The sequence below is a fragment of the Astatotilapia calliptera genome, chromosome 17 (assembly GCF_900246225.1).
Source record: "Astatotilapia calliptera chromosome 17, fAstCal1.2, whole genome shotgun sequence".
Classification (NCBI taxonomy): Eukaryota; Metazoa; Chordata; class Actinopteri; order Cichliformes; family Cichlidae; genus Astatotilapia; species Astatotilapia calliptera.
The window spans coordinates 13,348,349-13,361,484 of record NC_039318.1 but is presented as its reverse complement, the minus strand read 5'-3'; the positions used below and the strand labels follow the sequence as shown (position 1 = coordinate 13,361,484).

Genomic DNA, 13,136 nt, shown 5'->3' with positions numbered 1-13,136 from the left:
TGAGTGATGTATTGTCCTGCCAGAAGTAGCCATTTCTGTGGAAACATGAGTAAACAGGTAATTACATAACCACACAGAGTTCTAGTGAAAACGTCGACACTGTCGACCACAATGGACTTCCTATGACACAAGCGTGCATGTGCTGTGAGAGAGATGTGCTGTACTCAGTGTGCCTAATGAATTTGTCTCTTTTTGTTCTTTCAGACCCTTCTATCAAACCCCAGCCAACACCAGATGTTGACCCCACCATGTTTGAAAAGAGATTTCTCAGGAAGATCAGAGATCTGGGAGAGGTACAGTGCTGCTGTGTCTAGCTTCATTCGTGTTGAGCCAATCATAGGATTCATTTTGTTAGTAATTAGACTGACGCACAAAAAACTTGGCACCAGACATGAAAAATGGCTTTATTAAATATAAGTTTATTTGGTCCAGTGGGTGTAAGCTTACAGGTATATATAAATATATATATTGCAGTGGCCCCTCTTTTTAGGGGTCACCACAGCAGGTCATCTGCCTCCATCTATCCCTAGGACCTTCAGAGCTTCCCTGTGATCTGAGCATAACAGAACTAGATGAACTAAACGAGCCAATGGATGAAGTTTCCCATGTAGTTGTTTGTCTGCTGTTCAGTACTTAAAATTTGTTTCATGTTTCTCGTGCAGGGTCACTTTGGTAAGGTGGAGCTATGCCGCTACGACCCTAGGGGGGACCGAACGGGCGAGATGGTGGCTGTGAAGTCGCTGAAGCCCGAGAACCGAGAAGAGCAGAGTAACAACCTCTCCAGAGAGATCGACATCCTGAAGGATCTCTACCATGAAAACATAGTCAAATATAAGGGCATTTCCCAAGAAGAAGGTATTCTGTCCACTGCATGATGATGATATTGAAGATTTTGAATGTGTTTTTAAAGTTAGTTTTTGAGAGAGAAACTGACATAACCGAATATTAGAAATTAACTTTTAGTTTGACTCTATAAATTGAGCGAGGACATACTTGTTGTTGAAGACCATAAATAGATTCTGGAGTAAACCTTCAGACCAGCAACAAGTGTTTCAAACATAATATCATGTATACACAAAGTCTGACTGCATGTTTTTATGAATCTATAGGTGGTCAGGCTATTAAGCTGATCATGGAGTATCTTCCACTGGGCAGCTTGAAGGAGTATCTGCCCAGAAACAGAGCCAGGATCAGCATCCCCACCTTGCTCAGCTACTCTGTGCAGATATGCAAGGTAATGCACCTTCTCTTCAGTTCCTTCAATTCCTTTTGGTCACTCTGAACCTGATGAAACATGACACTGTGTTTAATTCATTTTAGGGAATGGACTATTTGGGATCTCAAAATTACATCCACCGTGACCTGGCTGCCCGAAACGTGCTGATGGAGAACGAGACGACTGTGAAGATTGGTGACTTTGGCCTCACGAAGAGCATCAAAGATAACGAAGGTTATTACACAGTCAAGGACGAGAATGACAGCCCTGTTTTCTGGTAAGTCAAGAGGACAACAAAGAGATAATAGCTGAAAACCTGTGTGTGTGTGTGGTGGGGGCGGGGTGTCAGATGGTAAATGAAATGGATTGATAGGATTAATATAAAAAAGGCGCATATGGGCTCTTCTTTCTAGCAATATATTGACTCTGGTGTCAGCTGGCAGATAATTAAGCCTCAAGGATGTGTTTGCACTAAAATGACAGAAAAATGCACACTATGTCAGTCCGAGTTGTTTTATTCTATGAGGACATTAATCTCTAAAGCAGCTTTAATTATTATTTTTTAAATAAGATAACAAATAACAAGAAAACTGTTTAATAGTGGTGAACTATTACTGTTGTCCAACTCGCACACACGTCACCAAAAGTGACATCACATTCGTTGGCACAAGCCATGCTTAGGTGCTGTTTGGGCCGGGTCTGCGCCTCTCAGGTTTCGTAACCTTGTGACGGTCCCACAGCGACACAAGTGTTAGATTTAGCTCTGCTGTTAACATACAGTTGAGGACACTATATGTTGCTCAGTAACCTCTCAGTATAGTGGAAGGATGAAGAAGGAACTGTCACAGTGACTGAGCCTTTATGCTTTTTGTGTTTCAGGTATGCTCCCGAGTGTCTGACTCTCTGTAAGTTTTACCTCGCTTCAGATGTTTGGTCCTTTGGGGTGACGATGTATGAACTCCTCACTTACTGCGACTCTGCCAAGAGCCCGATGAATGTAAGTGTGCAGCACTTTCATTACTAATATTTCCTATCTGCGACTCTGCATTAAGTACACATACTGTGCCAGTCGTGTAAAGTAAACGGCACACACATATTTGTATGTAGCAGATGGTGTTGGTCTTTGGCCAGAGTGGCAGATGATAGACTCCACTGTGAGCTTTCCAAAGTAGCTCGAGCCAGTGCTAAGAGCTCATTTTATCATTAACATCTTTTTACATCAGGCTTTTTGCTGCTACCAGAAGCACTAACTAATAAACCTGCACAGATTAGAAAGACTGAAGAATTATGGAAGCTAGAAAATAAAAGCCATTAAACCTGCAACACAGAGTGTGCACGTTCAACACTGCTATGACTAAAGTTGTATTTCTATGGCCCACATCTAAATGAAAGTAGAGAAAGTGTAGCGTATTTTCCTTTTGTAATCTCCCCTTGTCCTTACCCTCAGTGCTTCCTTGAAATGATTGGTAAAACTCATGGTCAGATGACTATCATCCGATTGGTGAAGGTGTTGCAAGAAGGAAAGAGGCTGCCGTGTCCTAAAGACTGTCCTGACTCTGTAAGTATTACCAGCGGTAATGATTTGGCTTTTTTTGTTTTTATTTACACAAATCCAAATACAGCATATTGAAAGAAAAACAACAGCCACAGTAGGCTTCAAGAGAAGGTAAATATGGGCCTCTTAATGTGTGATGCGTTGTATTCATTCATTGGGAGTTTTTTACCTTAAATAGTTGACATTCATCTGTGCATTGTTGAGTACAAAATTGAGACGTTCTTACTCATAATCCAGTCATTTTTACTGCAATCACCAGTTTTTCACTCACAAACTGTGTTTCTTTCATAACTTCGCTCTTTAAAGAAGAACCGTTAACCACCGATGCTGCTTTTAGATATCTTTTTCAGACATTTCTACAGAAACTGCTGATGTCGGTTTCTGTAGAAATGTCTGATTTACACGAGATGTGGATTGACTTCCTGAAATATTGCTAATCATAGCAGTATCTTCACTGTGCTTTTATGGCATACTTCAGTAAAGGGGCACTCATTTCTTTCCTAACCTATTTAAGCAGAACTAAATAGTGAACAATTTTAATTGTAATCTTTGGTTTTATGTTAAATCAAAATGATTCAGTGAGTTTTAACATGCTGTCAGGTCACACTGAGGTTGCAGGCATTTAAGCAGCCGTCCAAGGAAACCTAACAGCATCAGATGTAAAAGTGTAGCGAGTCAGAGCTGCTGCAGTTTTGTTCGATTTTTAATTTTTAACAAAACTTCTTTTGATTGCCGTTTCTTTTTCCCTGACAGGTGTATGAGCTGATGCGAAGATGCTGGGAGCAGTCACCCGAGAGGAGGATCACCTTCAAGCGCCTGATTGAGGAGCTCACCACCGCTCAACAGCTCGCCCAACAGCAGCAGCAGCAACAAAACAGCCAACCAACTTTCTGAGGCGCTTGCAGTGAAGCTGACTTTGCTTGCCAGTCTGGATGCAAATGGAGATCCTGACCCCCGCCCCTCCTTCAGATCAGCATCTGCTTGTGCAGCTTTATTGTAAAGTCACGCTCCTTCATACTCACGTTTAAACTTTTAACTACCATGCCATAGTCTGCTATATTTTTTAAGGTTTTTATTTCACATATATTCAGATTTTGTGTTTTCAATTAAGAGTATTAGAAAAATATTTTAGCCCTCTTGTATACTACATGACCTGATCGCTTACTTCCAGCTGTCTTGAATATTATAAACGATTTGCACTGTCTTGTGGCCCAAAGACCTTCGAATTATGCAGGACTCTTGATGATGGACAATGGAAAGATTTTTTTAAAAAGGTCAAGGAAGGGACTCTTTTATGACTGCATTTAATGGTTACATCACAGCCTTATTTGGGATGGATAGCTGGCAAAATCACGCTAGAAAACCTCACGTGGATGGATGGATGGATGGATGGGATAAAGAAGATGGAACATAACCACAGATATCCAAGCTGTGGCTTCAGAGTTTTGTGCCACTGCTGTTTTGTTTTATGGACTCCTCTTTTTGGGAGAAACTTGCCAGATTTGAGCCTAGGAATTATGTGTGATAAACATCTGGATTTGCTGTTCGTGATGTGCACATGCAGTCACAGAAAAGTGGCATGTCATTAGAGCCAGTAGTCGGTCAGCATTTTTCCTTCCACCCCACTGTTGTGACTGTTTTACAGATTAAATATTTGCACGGTTAAAAACCATCAGTTCTTACTTGTAATTTCACGTTTTTTTCCTGATTAACAAAAAAATTAAACAAAATCTTTTGGGAATTTTGTGGACCATTTGAAAAAATGCAAGCACTGCGTTTGCACAAGAACAGAAAATCTGTTATTTTTTGTGTTCTTTCGATGTAACGGATGGATCGGTTATATCTTAACAGTCGACTGTTATTTGTGAGTACAATACTTGCGAGAGGCACTTGAGGGCAGTACAACTATACTTTTCCTTTTCTCTGATGTTATGGGGCTTTTAGTCTGAACCACAAATATTATATATCAAATACATAGACTCATTTTAGAGCCAATTCTCACTACTGTGGATTGTCTGTGAAGGAAGTTTAGATGATGTAACAAAAGCAAAAGTGGTGATTTTATACATTGTGTGCATGCCTTTTCCCCCCCCAATTTGCTAAAAAAGTATAATTTCTCCAACACTCATGTCGTCTGTGCATTTTCCAGTGTATACGTGCATTTATCCATGTGTATGTTGTATCATTTGAGCAGAGGGCTTTAGATATGCAGCCAGAAACTTTGCGCTCAGTCATGTATAACAACCCCAGAAACAGAGTCTACATAAAGGCGACAACAACAGGAGAGGGATGTGCTTCAGCCCACATTTTATTTAGGAATGTAAAAGACAATTCCTTCTGCTCTAAATAAGAGAAAAGAAATATATATTTTTCAAAAAAAAAAGATGTAAGTATGACTTATGGAATTTAAAATGATCCATAAATACACCATGAAAAAATAAATAAAATCAATGTTTGTGTCGTGTTTTGTCTGTCAGTCCAAATTCAGTATCATCACCTTCTGAAAACAGCTGGTTCTGTACATTACAGTTTGCAAGTAGGCATGCTAAGATTGCTCTAGAAAGACCTTATTCACAGTAAAACAATATCAATGTAAGTGTGATATAAAATTTTTGCAAAATCTAATGTATATTTCAGGTCAGAAAAAAACAAAACAAAATAAACTCCACATACTTAAAAAGCAGAAGCTGTTTACAAAGCAATAAGCAACAGCAAATTCTAGATTCATCTACAGCCATTAAAATGTGTTAGAAAAAAACCCTCAGAAATACTTTAGTATTGCAAAGCTTTGTGATCAACACACACACGCAGTCATTCACTATTGCAAAGTCCAGCATCAACGCTGGTCTTGTGTAATACGCAGGATACATATTGAGTACAGAGGCATCGCACAGATGCTGAGAGGGAGCTCGGTTTACACAAGAACAGAAAGAAAGAAAGAAAATTGTGGATTTGGCTGTGTTTGTGCAAATTCTACAAACAAATAAATCACAATTCAGCTAAACTGCACAAGACACAACATTTTCTATTCTAATGGAAACTGAGCTCTCAGACAATCAGCCCGACTGTTTTTTCATGTCTATTAACAACTCTTTTTTTTTTTTTTTGTTAAAGTTGCATTTGCACATAGTTTATCCAGAGCTCTAAAGTCTAAAAATCAACCACGCAACACAAGACTGGAGAGCATCCTTTAGTTCACATGTACAATCGTCAGGAGGCCGTCACATGTAGCTGGTGGTACAGAGAGGCACAGAAAATAAAGAAACTGCCCTTTATCTTATCAATCTAACCCATATAACAATAATCAATAACAAAAAAAAAGGAACTGGAACTCAACATTAGTGAAAGCCTTAAAAATACTATTTGTACTGTGAATGTTGGGAGGAAGATTATAATATTGCAACACAGGTTCTTTCTTTTTTTAACAACATAGAGAAAAGAGAAGTGACACCAGTGAATCTTGACCTGTAGGTTGTGATGGGAGGCAAATGTTGAGTTACTACACTGCACCAAGCATTTGAATGCACAAATTAAAAACTCTCCAGAATGCAAAGGTTTGGTTCACAGTGAAACCAAAAGCCTGTAATTCTCCCCAAAAATCCTACTGTTAGCACAAATCATTAAGTATTAACAATGTGCCTTTTGTCCTGTTTTCCTCACAGTCTTCCTGTTAAAGGGGAGTTTTTCCTTCCCACTGTTGCCAAAGCTCTTGCTTATATGGGGTCATGTGATTGTTGTAGGGTCTTTACCTTAATATAAAGCACTATTTGTATAAATAAAAGTTAATTGAACAGAGCCAGCACCACAGCACCCCCTGGTGTATGTGTTTACACAGACACAGACTGCATTCATTGCAGTGTATCATCTTCAGCTGTGTGAAACTGCCAGACGTGTCACGGTTTCTACTTTCTGTTTGAAGGCTGAAGGCTACTGAGTATTCAGTCATGTCCAAGTTACGTCTCTGAGTCCACAGTTAAGGCTGCTGTCTGGGTTTGTTGAGGAGGCTGGATGATTCACTCTACAGGCGATAAAATAACACGCCTAATTATATGAATGTCTTATTATGTCTTCATCGAGATTCAGCTCTAAACAGAAGAACTGTGCCAGAGCGAAGGGGGGAAATGGTGTTCGAGAGTCCATCTAATACTCATACTCTACCAAATGAGAGGAGACATTTTCCAGTGTGCTGGAGTATGAGTATGTGTGTGTGTGTGTGTGACAGCTCTACAGGTACATGCAACATGCAGGAGTCTGGCAGACAGAAACACTTCACTGAGCAAGGAGACAAAATCTAAAAAAAAGAAAAAGATATTCCTGCAGGCTGAGTAGCTGAAGGCAGCTGGAGTTGTTTATCCACCGCTCTCTTTCTTTCAGCCCGTCTCTCCTTACTCCCATTAGCTGCCAGAAGCCCATTTTTAGAGAGCTCCAGCCCCATAAGCGCGTACACAGCGCCAGCTAAATTCACCCCGCCGGCTCAACTCATAATGTGCAAATTCAGGAACGTTAAGAAAGCTTCGAAACAAGGGAGGTATTTACTGAAGGGATGACAAATGGAAGTTTGGAAGCTGTGGCAAACACAGTTTAACGATGCATATCTGCTATTGGTAGATGTGCGATGTTCACGAACAAAGCAGAAGCGAAGGAAGAGCTAAAAAAATAAAAATAACTCTGGGCTTGAAGTGAGGATGGTGTAGCTGTTTCTGTAGCAGCCCCAAAGGACAAAACAGAGAGAGAGGAAAAAAGGGAAAAAGCCTAAATCTAGACATCCCAAAACAAACAGGTGAAGCGCTACAAAAACAGACACCAGCACACAGGATGGACTCTTTGACCTGCGCAGACAGGTGAAGACAGGGAAGAGGAACAACTGTACACTAGAGCTGGGCGATATGAGATTTTTTCATATCACGATATGTTTTTTTTCATTTCAGGCGATAACGATATCTATCACGATATAAGCCAAATAACTATATTTGTAAGATTTAAATGTGCCGTTGCTCACAAGTAAAATGTGAAATAATCAGCAGCTTGTTTTTAAATATTTATTTCCCATAATAAGTTCAACAGGGTAGATGTACTTAAGGAACATGAGACTTTTTCAGATAAATAAAGGCAAATATTGCAAACTACACAAAAGGCAGCCGCTAAAGCGTTTAAGTTTCAAAATAGAACAAATGAAACAGACTAAATTGTCAATTCCACTTAGAAACAAAATATTAATTCTAAAAATAAATCTTAGTTTGTTTTACAGAAGAACAGACAAAACTGACTAACTTTTGTCAGTATCAAATAAACTGAGAACTAAAAGGAAATTCTCAATCTCTCCTTGTTGTATAGCTTAGCTTTTCAAACAGTTTTAACAGTTACTTTAGTCTGACAAAAGCCGAATGACGAATTAGCGCTTCCAGTCAGAGACTGAGGCTACGTCCACACGTACACGGGTATTTTTGAAAACGGAGATTTTCCGTTTTCGTTTTAAAAAATAATCCCGTCCACACATAAAGGCAGAAATGAAGGAAAACGGTGCTATGAACATGCCAAAGCAGCAGGTGGCGCTAGATTCCTAACCATGCAGAAATGTTGGCCAATCAGAAGTCTAGAAGCCTCGGTGGGAAAAAGTAAACAAAGCTGGGGCATAGAAGCAGAACCGAGTCGTATGTGTGGAGGGACAGTAACTGTGTGTATATGTAAGCATTTAAACACTGCAGAGAGTAGAATTAACAGTAACAGTATTGTAGAAGTTCATTTCACCGAAACAATAACGTGGCGCACAGTGTGACGCATGCACCAGTTTATTGTATTTCCAGACTTGCTTTCGGCACAATTTACAGTGCACGCTACTCTGTTTTTTGTCAGACTTGAAATAGCCGAAATACCTTCACACTACGGAACTTCTATGGCTCTTCCGTTCGACAATCTCTCCGGCATTGGAACCATCATCTGTTTTCTCTTCGGTCACGCTCGGTTGATTTTTCTAGTCGGTACACTCATTTCCTCCATTACCCGCTGGCTGCTTCCCAAACAAACACACGTGAAGCTGCGGCTGTGATTGGTTCGGCTCTGCGCTGCTTAATTTGGATCGGCCGTCCTTTTTTTTTTTTTTTTTTTTAAAGAGGACAAGAGCGGCGAGGTCTATCGCGATAGCTTAATTTCTCTATCGAGTAAAAGTTATATCGTGATAGATATCGTTATCGTTCTATCGCCCAGCTCTACTGTACACTGTATATTAAGCAAACAAAAATGGATGCCGTTTTGTGGGATAGCTTTCACAGTTTAGTGAAGCTGCAATCATATCCTTTTTTTTCTTGTCACTAAAAAATTTGAATCACACTTTATTAAAATACACACACTGAAGACGACCTGAAACAAGACAGTGAGACCTCAAGAGCAAAAAGTAGGATCGTTTTCTTAAACCAGAGGAGTCGCCCCCTGCTGGCCATGAAGATTTTAAAAAATGCAGGTCGACTTTTCAAAGGCCCATCTTTTATTTACAGTTTGTGAGCCTGATGGGCCTCGTAGCACTGCTCCTTATTAGTGCCCTTTAAAGATCCTGGGACTGTAACAATTTCTCTTGTAACCTTTGTGTTTTTGCATGTTTAACTTCATTGTTGTGCTTTCTCACACTTCTGTGCTTAGTCTAAAGGGGCCTCTGCACACTTTTATTAGATGCAAATGTAATCAATAACTAAAAACACTTCTTACAGAAGACGTTTGCTCTGTTTATCCCCAGTGGCTGACGAATAACAGCTTGAATAGTGGAAGGACAAGGTCTGTGTGATCTGGGCAGAGAAGGATAGCGGGGTGTGTTAGCTCAACAATGCCACCTGTTTAATGTTACACCGGCTAACATGGCTAACCCTGAAATATGAGAAGAAGAATAGAATTACTGCCAAGTCTTAATTAACCAGCACATTCAAATAATGGTACTGCACTGAATCTCATTTCTTCACTTAGATTATTGGGGGCTGAGTTCCAAACTATTCAGACAATTCCCTCCTGAATTTGAAAACATTTTCTGGGAAGTTTTAGAAAGAAAGAAAGAAAGTGTACTTTATTGGTCCCCGTGGGGAAAATCCCTCTCTGCATTTAACCCATTCACTCAGTGAAGCAGTGGGCAGCCACTGGGCGCCCGGGGAGCAGTGTGTAGGGACGGTACCTTGCTCAGGGGTACCTCAGGGTAGTTGTTCAGGGGAATCGAACCCCCGACCTTCCGATCATGGGGCCACCACTCTACCTACTGAGCTATCCCTGCCCTTATAAATAAATAAACATGTACTTCGTTTATAGGTACTTCTGTGATAGAAAACGAGGTCTAAAAGATCCAAGCTTTATGAAATTGAATGGATTTAGTCCACAGTTTTCAGACGTTCTGCAATATTGTACATAGTAACGACACTACGCAGATAAAAAAGATGACACAACTGATGAAAAACCACTAAAATAATTCAGGCGTCACTGACTTTAGTAAGAGGATCCAGACTGGACAGACAGACAGGAAAGCAGAAAAGCAAACAGTGCATTTTAAAGTCTGCTGCCTCAGCTGTTCATCTACAAAAGGCCCTGCTCATAACACACACATAGACAGGCGCTTCTAACTTAAAAGAGGTGAAGGTGAGAGCTGTCACCTAACAAAAAAAGAATAAGAGCAGAGCTGGAGTCCAGCTGGCTGCCTTTATTTTATTTTATTTTAAAGCACTCGGTGCTGGGAAGCAAATCAAACTGTGGCCCCGAGACAGGCCGCACAGCCAACTAGTCCAGACGACCACATCGCCATAAAATCTACTGAAGCACTTTGAGCTGATTCGCAGGAGACCCGAGCACAGCACAGTACAGCAGGTCGGAAAGTAATCTATTAAAAGAAGTGCTTGAAAGGGTCTCGTGAAAGCTGATTTGACTGCTGACACAGACTTCATGGGCCAAATGAGGTTCACTCTCCTTAATTTCTAACAAACGAGCCGTCTACGAGAACAGCTCAGCAGATAATGAATTTATCTAATGTGCTTTTAAATGTACAGGTATGTAACGGGGAGGTACTGGGACAGATGGTGTGAGAATGCTCACATGGTTTCAACTGCTCTACTCCTCCACCTCTGTGCCACGCAGCTCTCCACGTGTACACCTTTTGTTTCCCAGAACCGGCCAATCAGAAGGGAGGGTAGAGTTTTTAAGTCCGTGGATGAAGCCTAGTGTAAGCTGAGAATCATGCAAAGCTACTCTAGAGTCCAAGATCAACAACGTGGAGGTATGAGCAGAATAAGGGCACTTTAATCATTTGGATGATGATTAGGCTCCATGAGAGGTGTTTTGAGTCCCAGCTTTAGTTACAAGATTTCTGCCTGGTGACTTTTCAGTTTGTGCAGGTATATAAAGCTGCTGCTGTATTCAGGGTTGCACCCATGTTCTCAAAATGAACTTCAAAGAGAGGTTTAGGGGAATGTTTTGGCCCATCTTAAAGTTTCATAGCCTTTAAATGGCTAATAAAATAAAAATAATGATAAGAAAAGAGGCGGTCTGATAAAATGGGGCGGAGCTGTGAGATGGGGAAGTTGTGCGACAGTTTTCACTGACTTCACTGTAATCTGAAGACCTGCGACATCACGGAGCACGTGAGAGTCCATTTATTGCAAACCACAGAAAGCAGACAAAGACGGAACGGAAAACAGGAAGGTGAGCTTGCGTGTTTATTGCCCTTAATTTACCGTTGGTTTTTTTTCCCCACTGTAAGAACAATCCTGACATTCAGCACACCCGTCACACAGGCGGCAGCAAACTCACACCAGATTACTTGGACTAAACGAGTGTGTGAACATTATATATCACCAGTCACTGGTGTTCACACTAGTTGGGAGCGTGTGTTTTTCGGTGTGGCTGCAATAACAACATATGTATTTTTCTGCACAGGAATATTAAAAAAAATAATCGATTTTGTTTACACTGCAAACTTCTGCACAAGTTCTACATTCAACCTTCCAGCAGGAGAAGTGGGAACCTTAGTTATTGCCAGTTTGTTAGACACAGAGGGCCGCATGCACAAACCTAAATTCCAATGAATCGTAAAATTATGAATAAAAAGTAAAACCTCTCCTCTGTAATGAACACTGCACAAATTGCCTGGATACTGCCTGTGCCACAAATATCTCACTGGCAGAAAAATGCACATTAAAGTGGACCTATTATGGTTTTCTTCATCACATACAGCATCTATGCTGTGACAATAGTGTGTGCTCATATGAAATATGAAGACATTTTCAAATAATGAGGTATTTTGTTTTTGAGGACCAATCAGAATAAAGTCGATCAAAAGAGGGGGCGTGGTCTTGTTTCAGTCAGGGGATGAAGCCCAGTGTAAGCCTGTAAATCATGCAAAGCTACTCTAGCAGAGTCCAAGATTGTCAATGGTGGTAATGAGCAGAATAGGTCCACTTTGATAATTTACCCCAAAACACACACATAAAAAAGACCCTCCCTACAAGCATGAAATTAAAGTGCAGAAACTCACATGCAAAGCAGCATGTTAGTAGCATCTCGTGTGCAAAAAAAAGAAAAAAGCTGAAAACCGTACAGACCATCTTATACAGCATACAATCTTACTGTTTTATTATAACAGCGACTTATGCAATATGCACACCATGCAAATGTATCCAAAATGACTTTCAAATGTCACTGCCAGTTAAATCTCTCAGTAATGACTAAATGCTTTTGTTTTTGGCTAAAAACAAACCGCTTATATTGTTTTTTAAAGGTGATCCTGAAGCTGTTTCACCACTGCCAGCCATCAGTTGATCATTTCATCCAGCTAAGATTTGCTACTCACGAGAGAAGCAACAGCACATGTTTTTTAACAGCGATTTGAGTACAAGTTTATTCGCAAAAGCAAACACACTCGGAACCTGCTTTGATTAGTAAATTACTTGAATTGCCTTGTAATATTATTATATTACAAATATATAACAGTATAGGTATAAACAAAACAAATCAGACACTAAAAGGTTTTACCTTCATTCATGTTGTACAACAGGCTCGCAGAGGAGCTCAGAAACATCCATTGTATGTGATATTGTCTGTTACACATGGCTTTATATATTCTGTATTACACTGCACTATTTACACCAGCCTTTTATTATCCATCCAGTCATTGTAAGAAAAGTCCATTCATTGAGGGAAGCTTTAAATTAAGGGCTTTGATTGGTTTAGGCCCTTTGTTTTCCTGATGTGCTCCCAAACCTTGGGATTGAAATGGCTGACATTTCCTACAGATACAGCAGAGCGGCACACACACACGCGCATAAATACGCACACACGCGTACTCTAATTCTCGGGGGGGGGGGGGGGGGGGGGGGGGGGGGGTGGGGGTTAAAGAGTAACCTG

At 40.4% G+C, this 13,136-nt stretch overlaps 1 protein-coding gene across 3 annotated transcripts in view; it reads left to right on the top strand.

Annotated features, from left to right (window-relative positions):
• The window catches only part of jak1 (Janus kinase 1), a 30,156-nt gene extending 24,921 nt beyond the window's left edge, over positions 1 to 5,235 (top strand). For 2 of the 3 annotated variants that reach the window (XM_026146093.1, XM_026146091.1), the window contains exons 19-25: positions 205 to 293; positions 663 to 855; positions 1,110 to 1,234; positions 1,321 to 1,493; positions 2,096 to 2,213; positions 2,664 to 2,774; positions 3,525 to 5,235. In XM_026146093.1, coding sequence (XP_026001878.1) covers positions 205 to 293; positions 663 to 855; positions 1,110 to 1,234; positions 1,321 to 1,493; positions 2,096 to 2,213; positions 2,664 to 2,774; positions 3,525 to 3,665 — 950 coding nt within the window. In that variant the 3' untranslated portion in view covers positions 3,666 to 5,235. Of the gene's footprint in view, positions 1 to 204; positions 294 to 662; positions 856 to 1,109; positions 1,235 to 1,320; positions 1,498 to 2,095; positions 2,214 to 2,663; positions 2,775 to 3,524 lie in introns of those variants that run through there. The other variant, XM_026146094.1, reaches the window with a different exon arrangement.
• Positions 5,236 to 13,136: the final 7,901 nt, after the last annotated feature.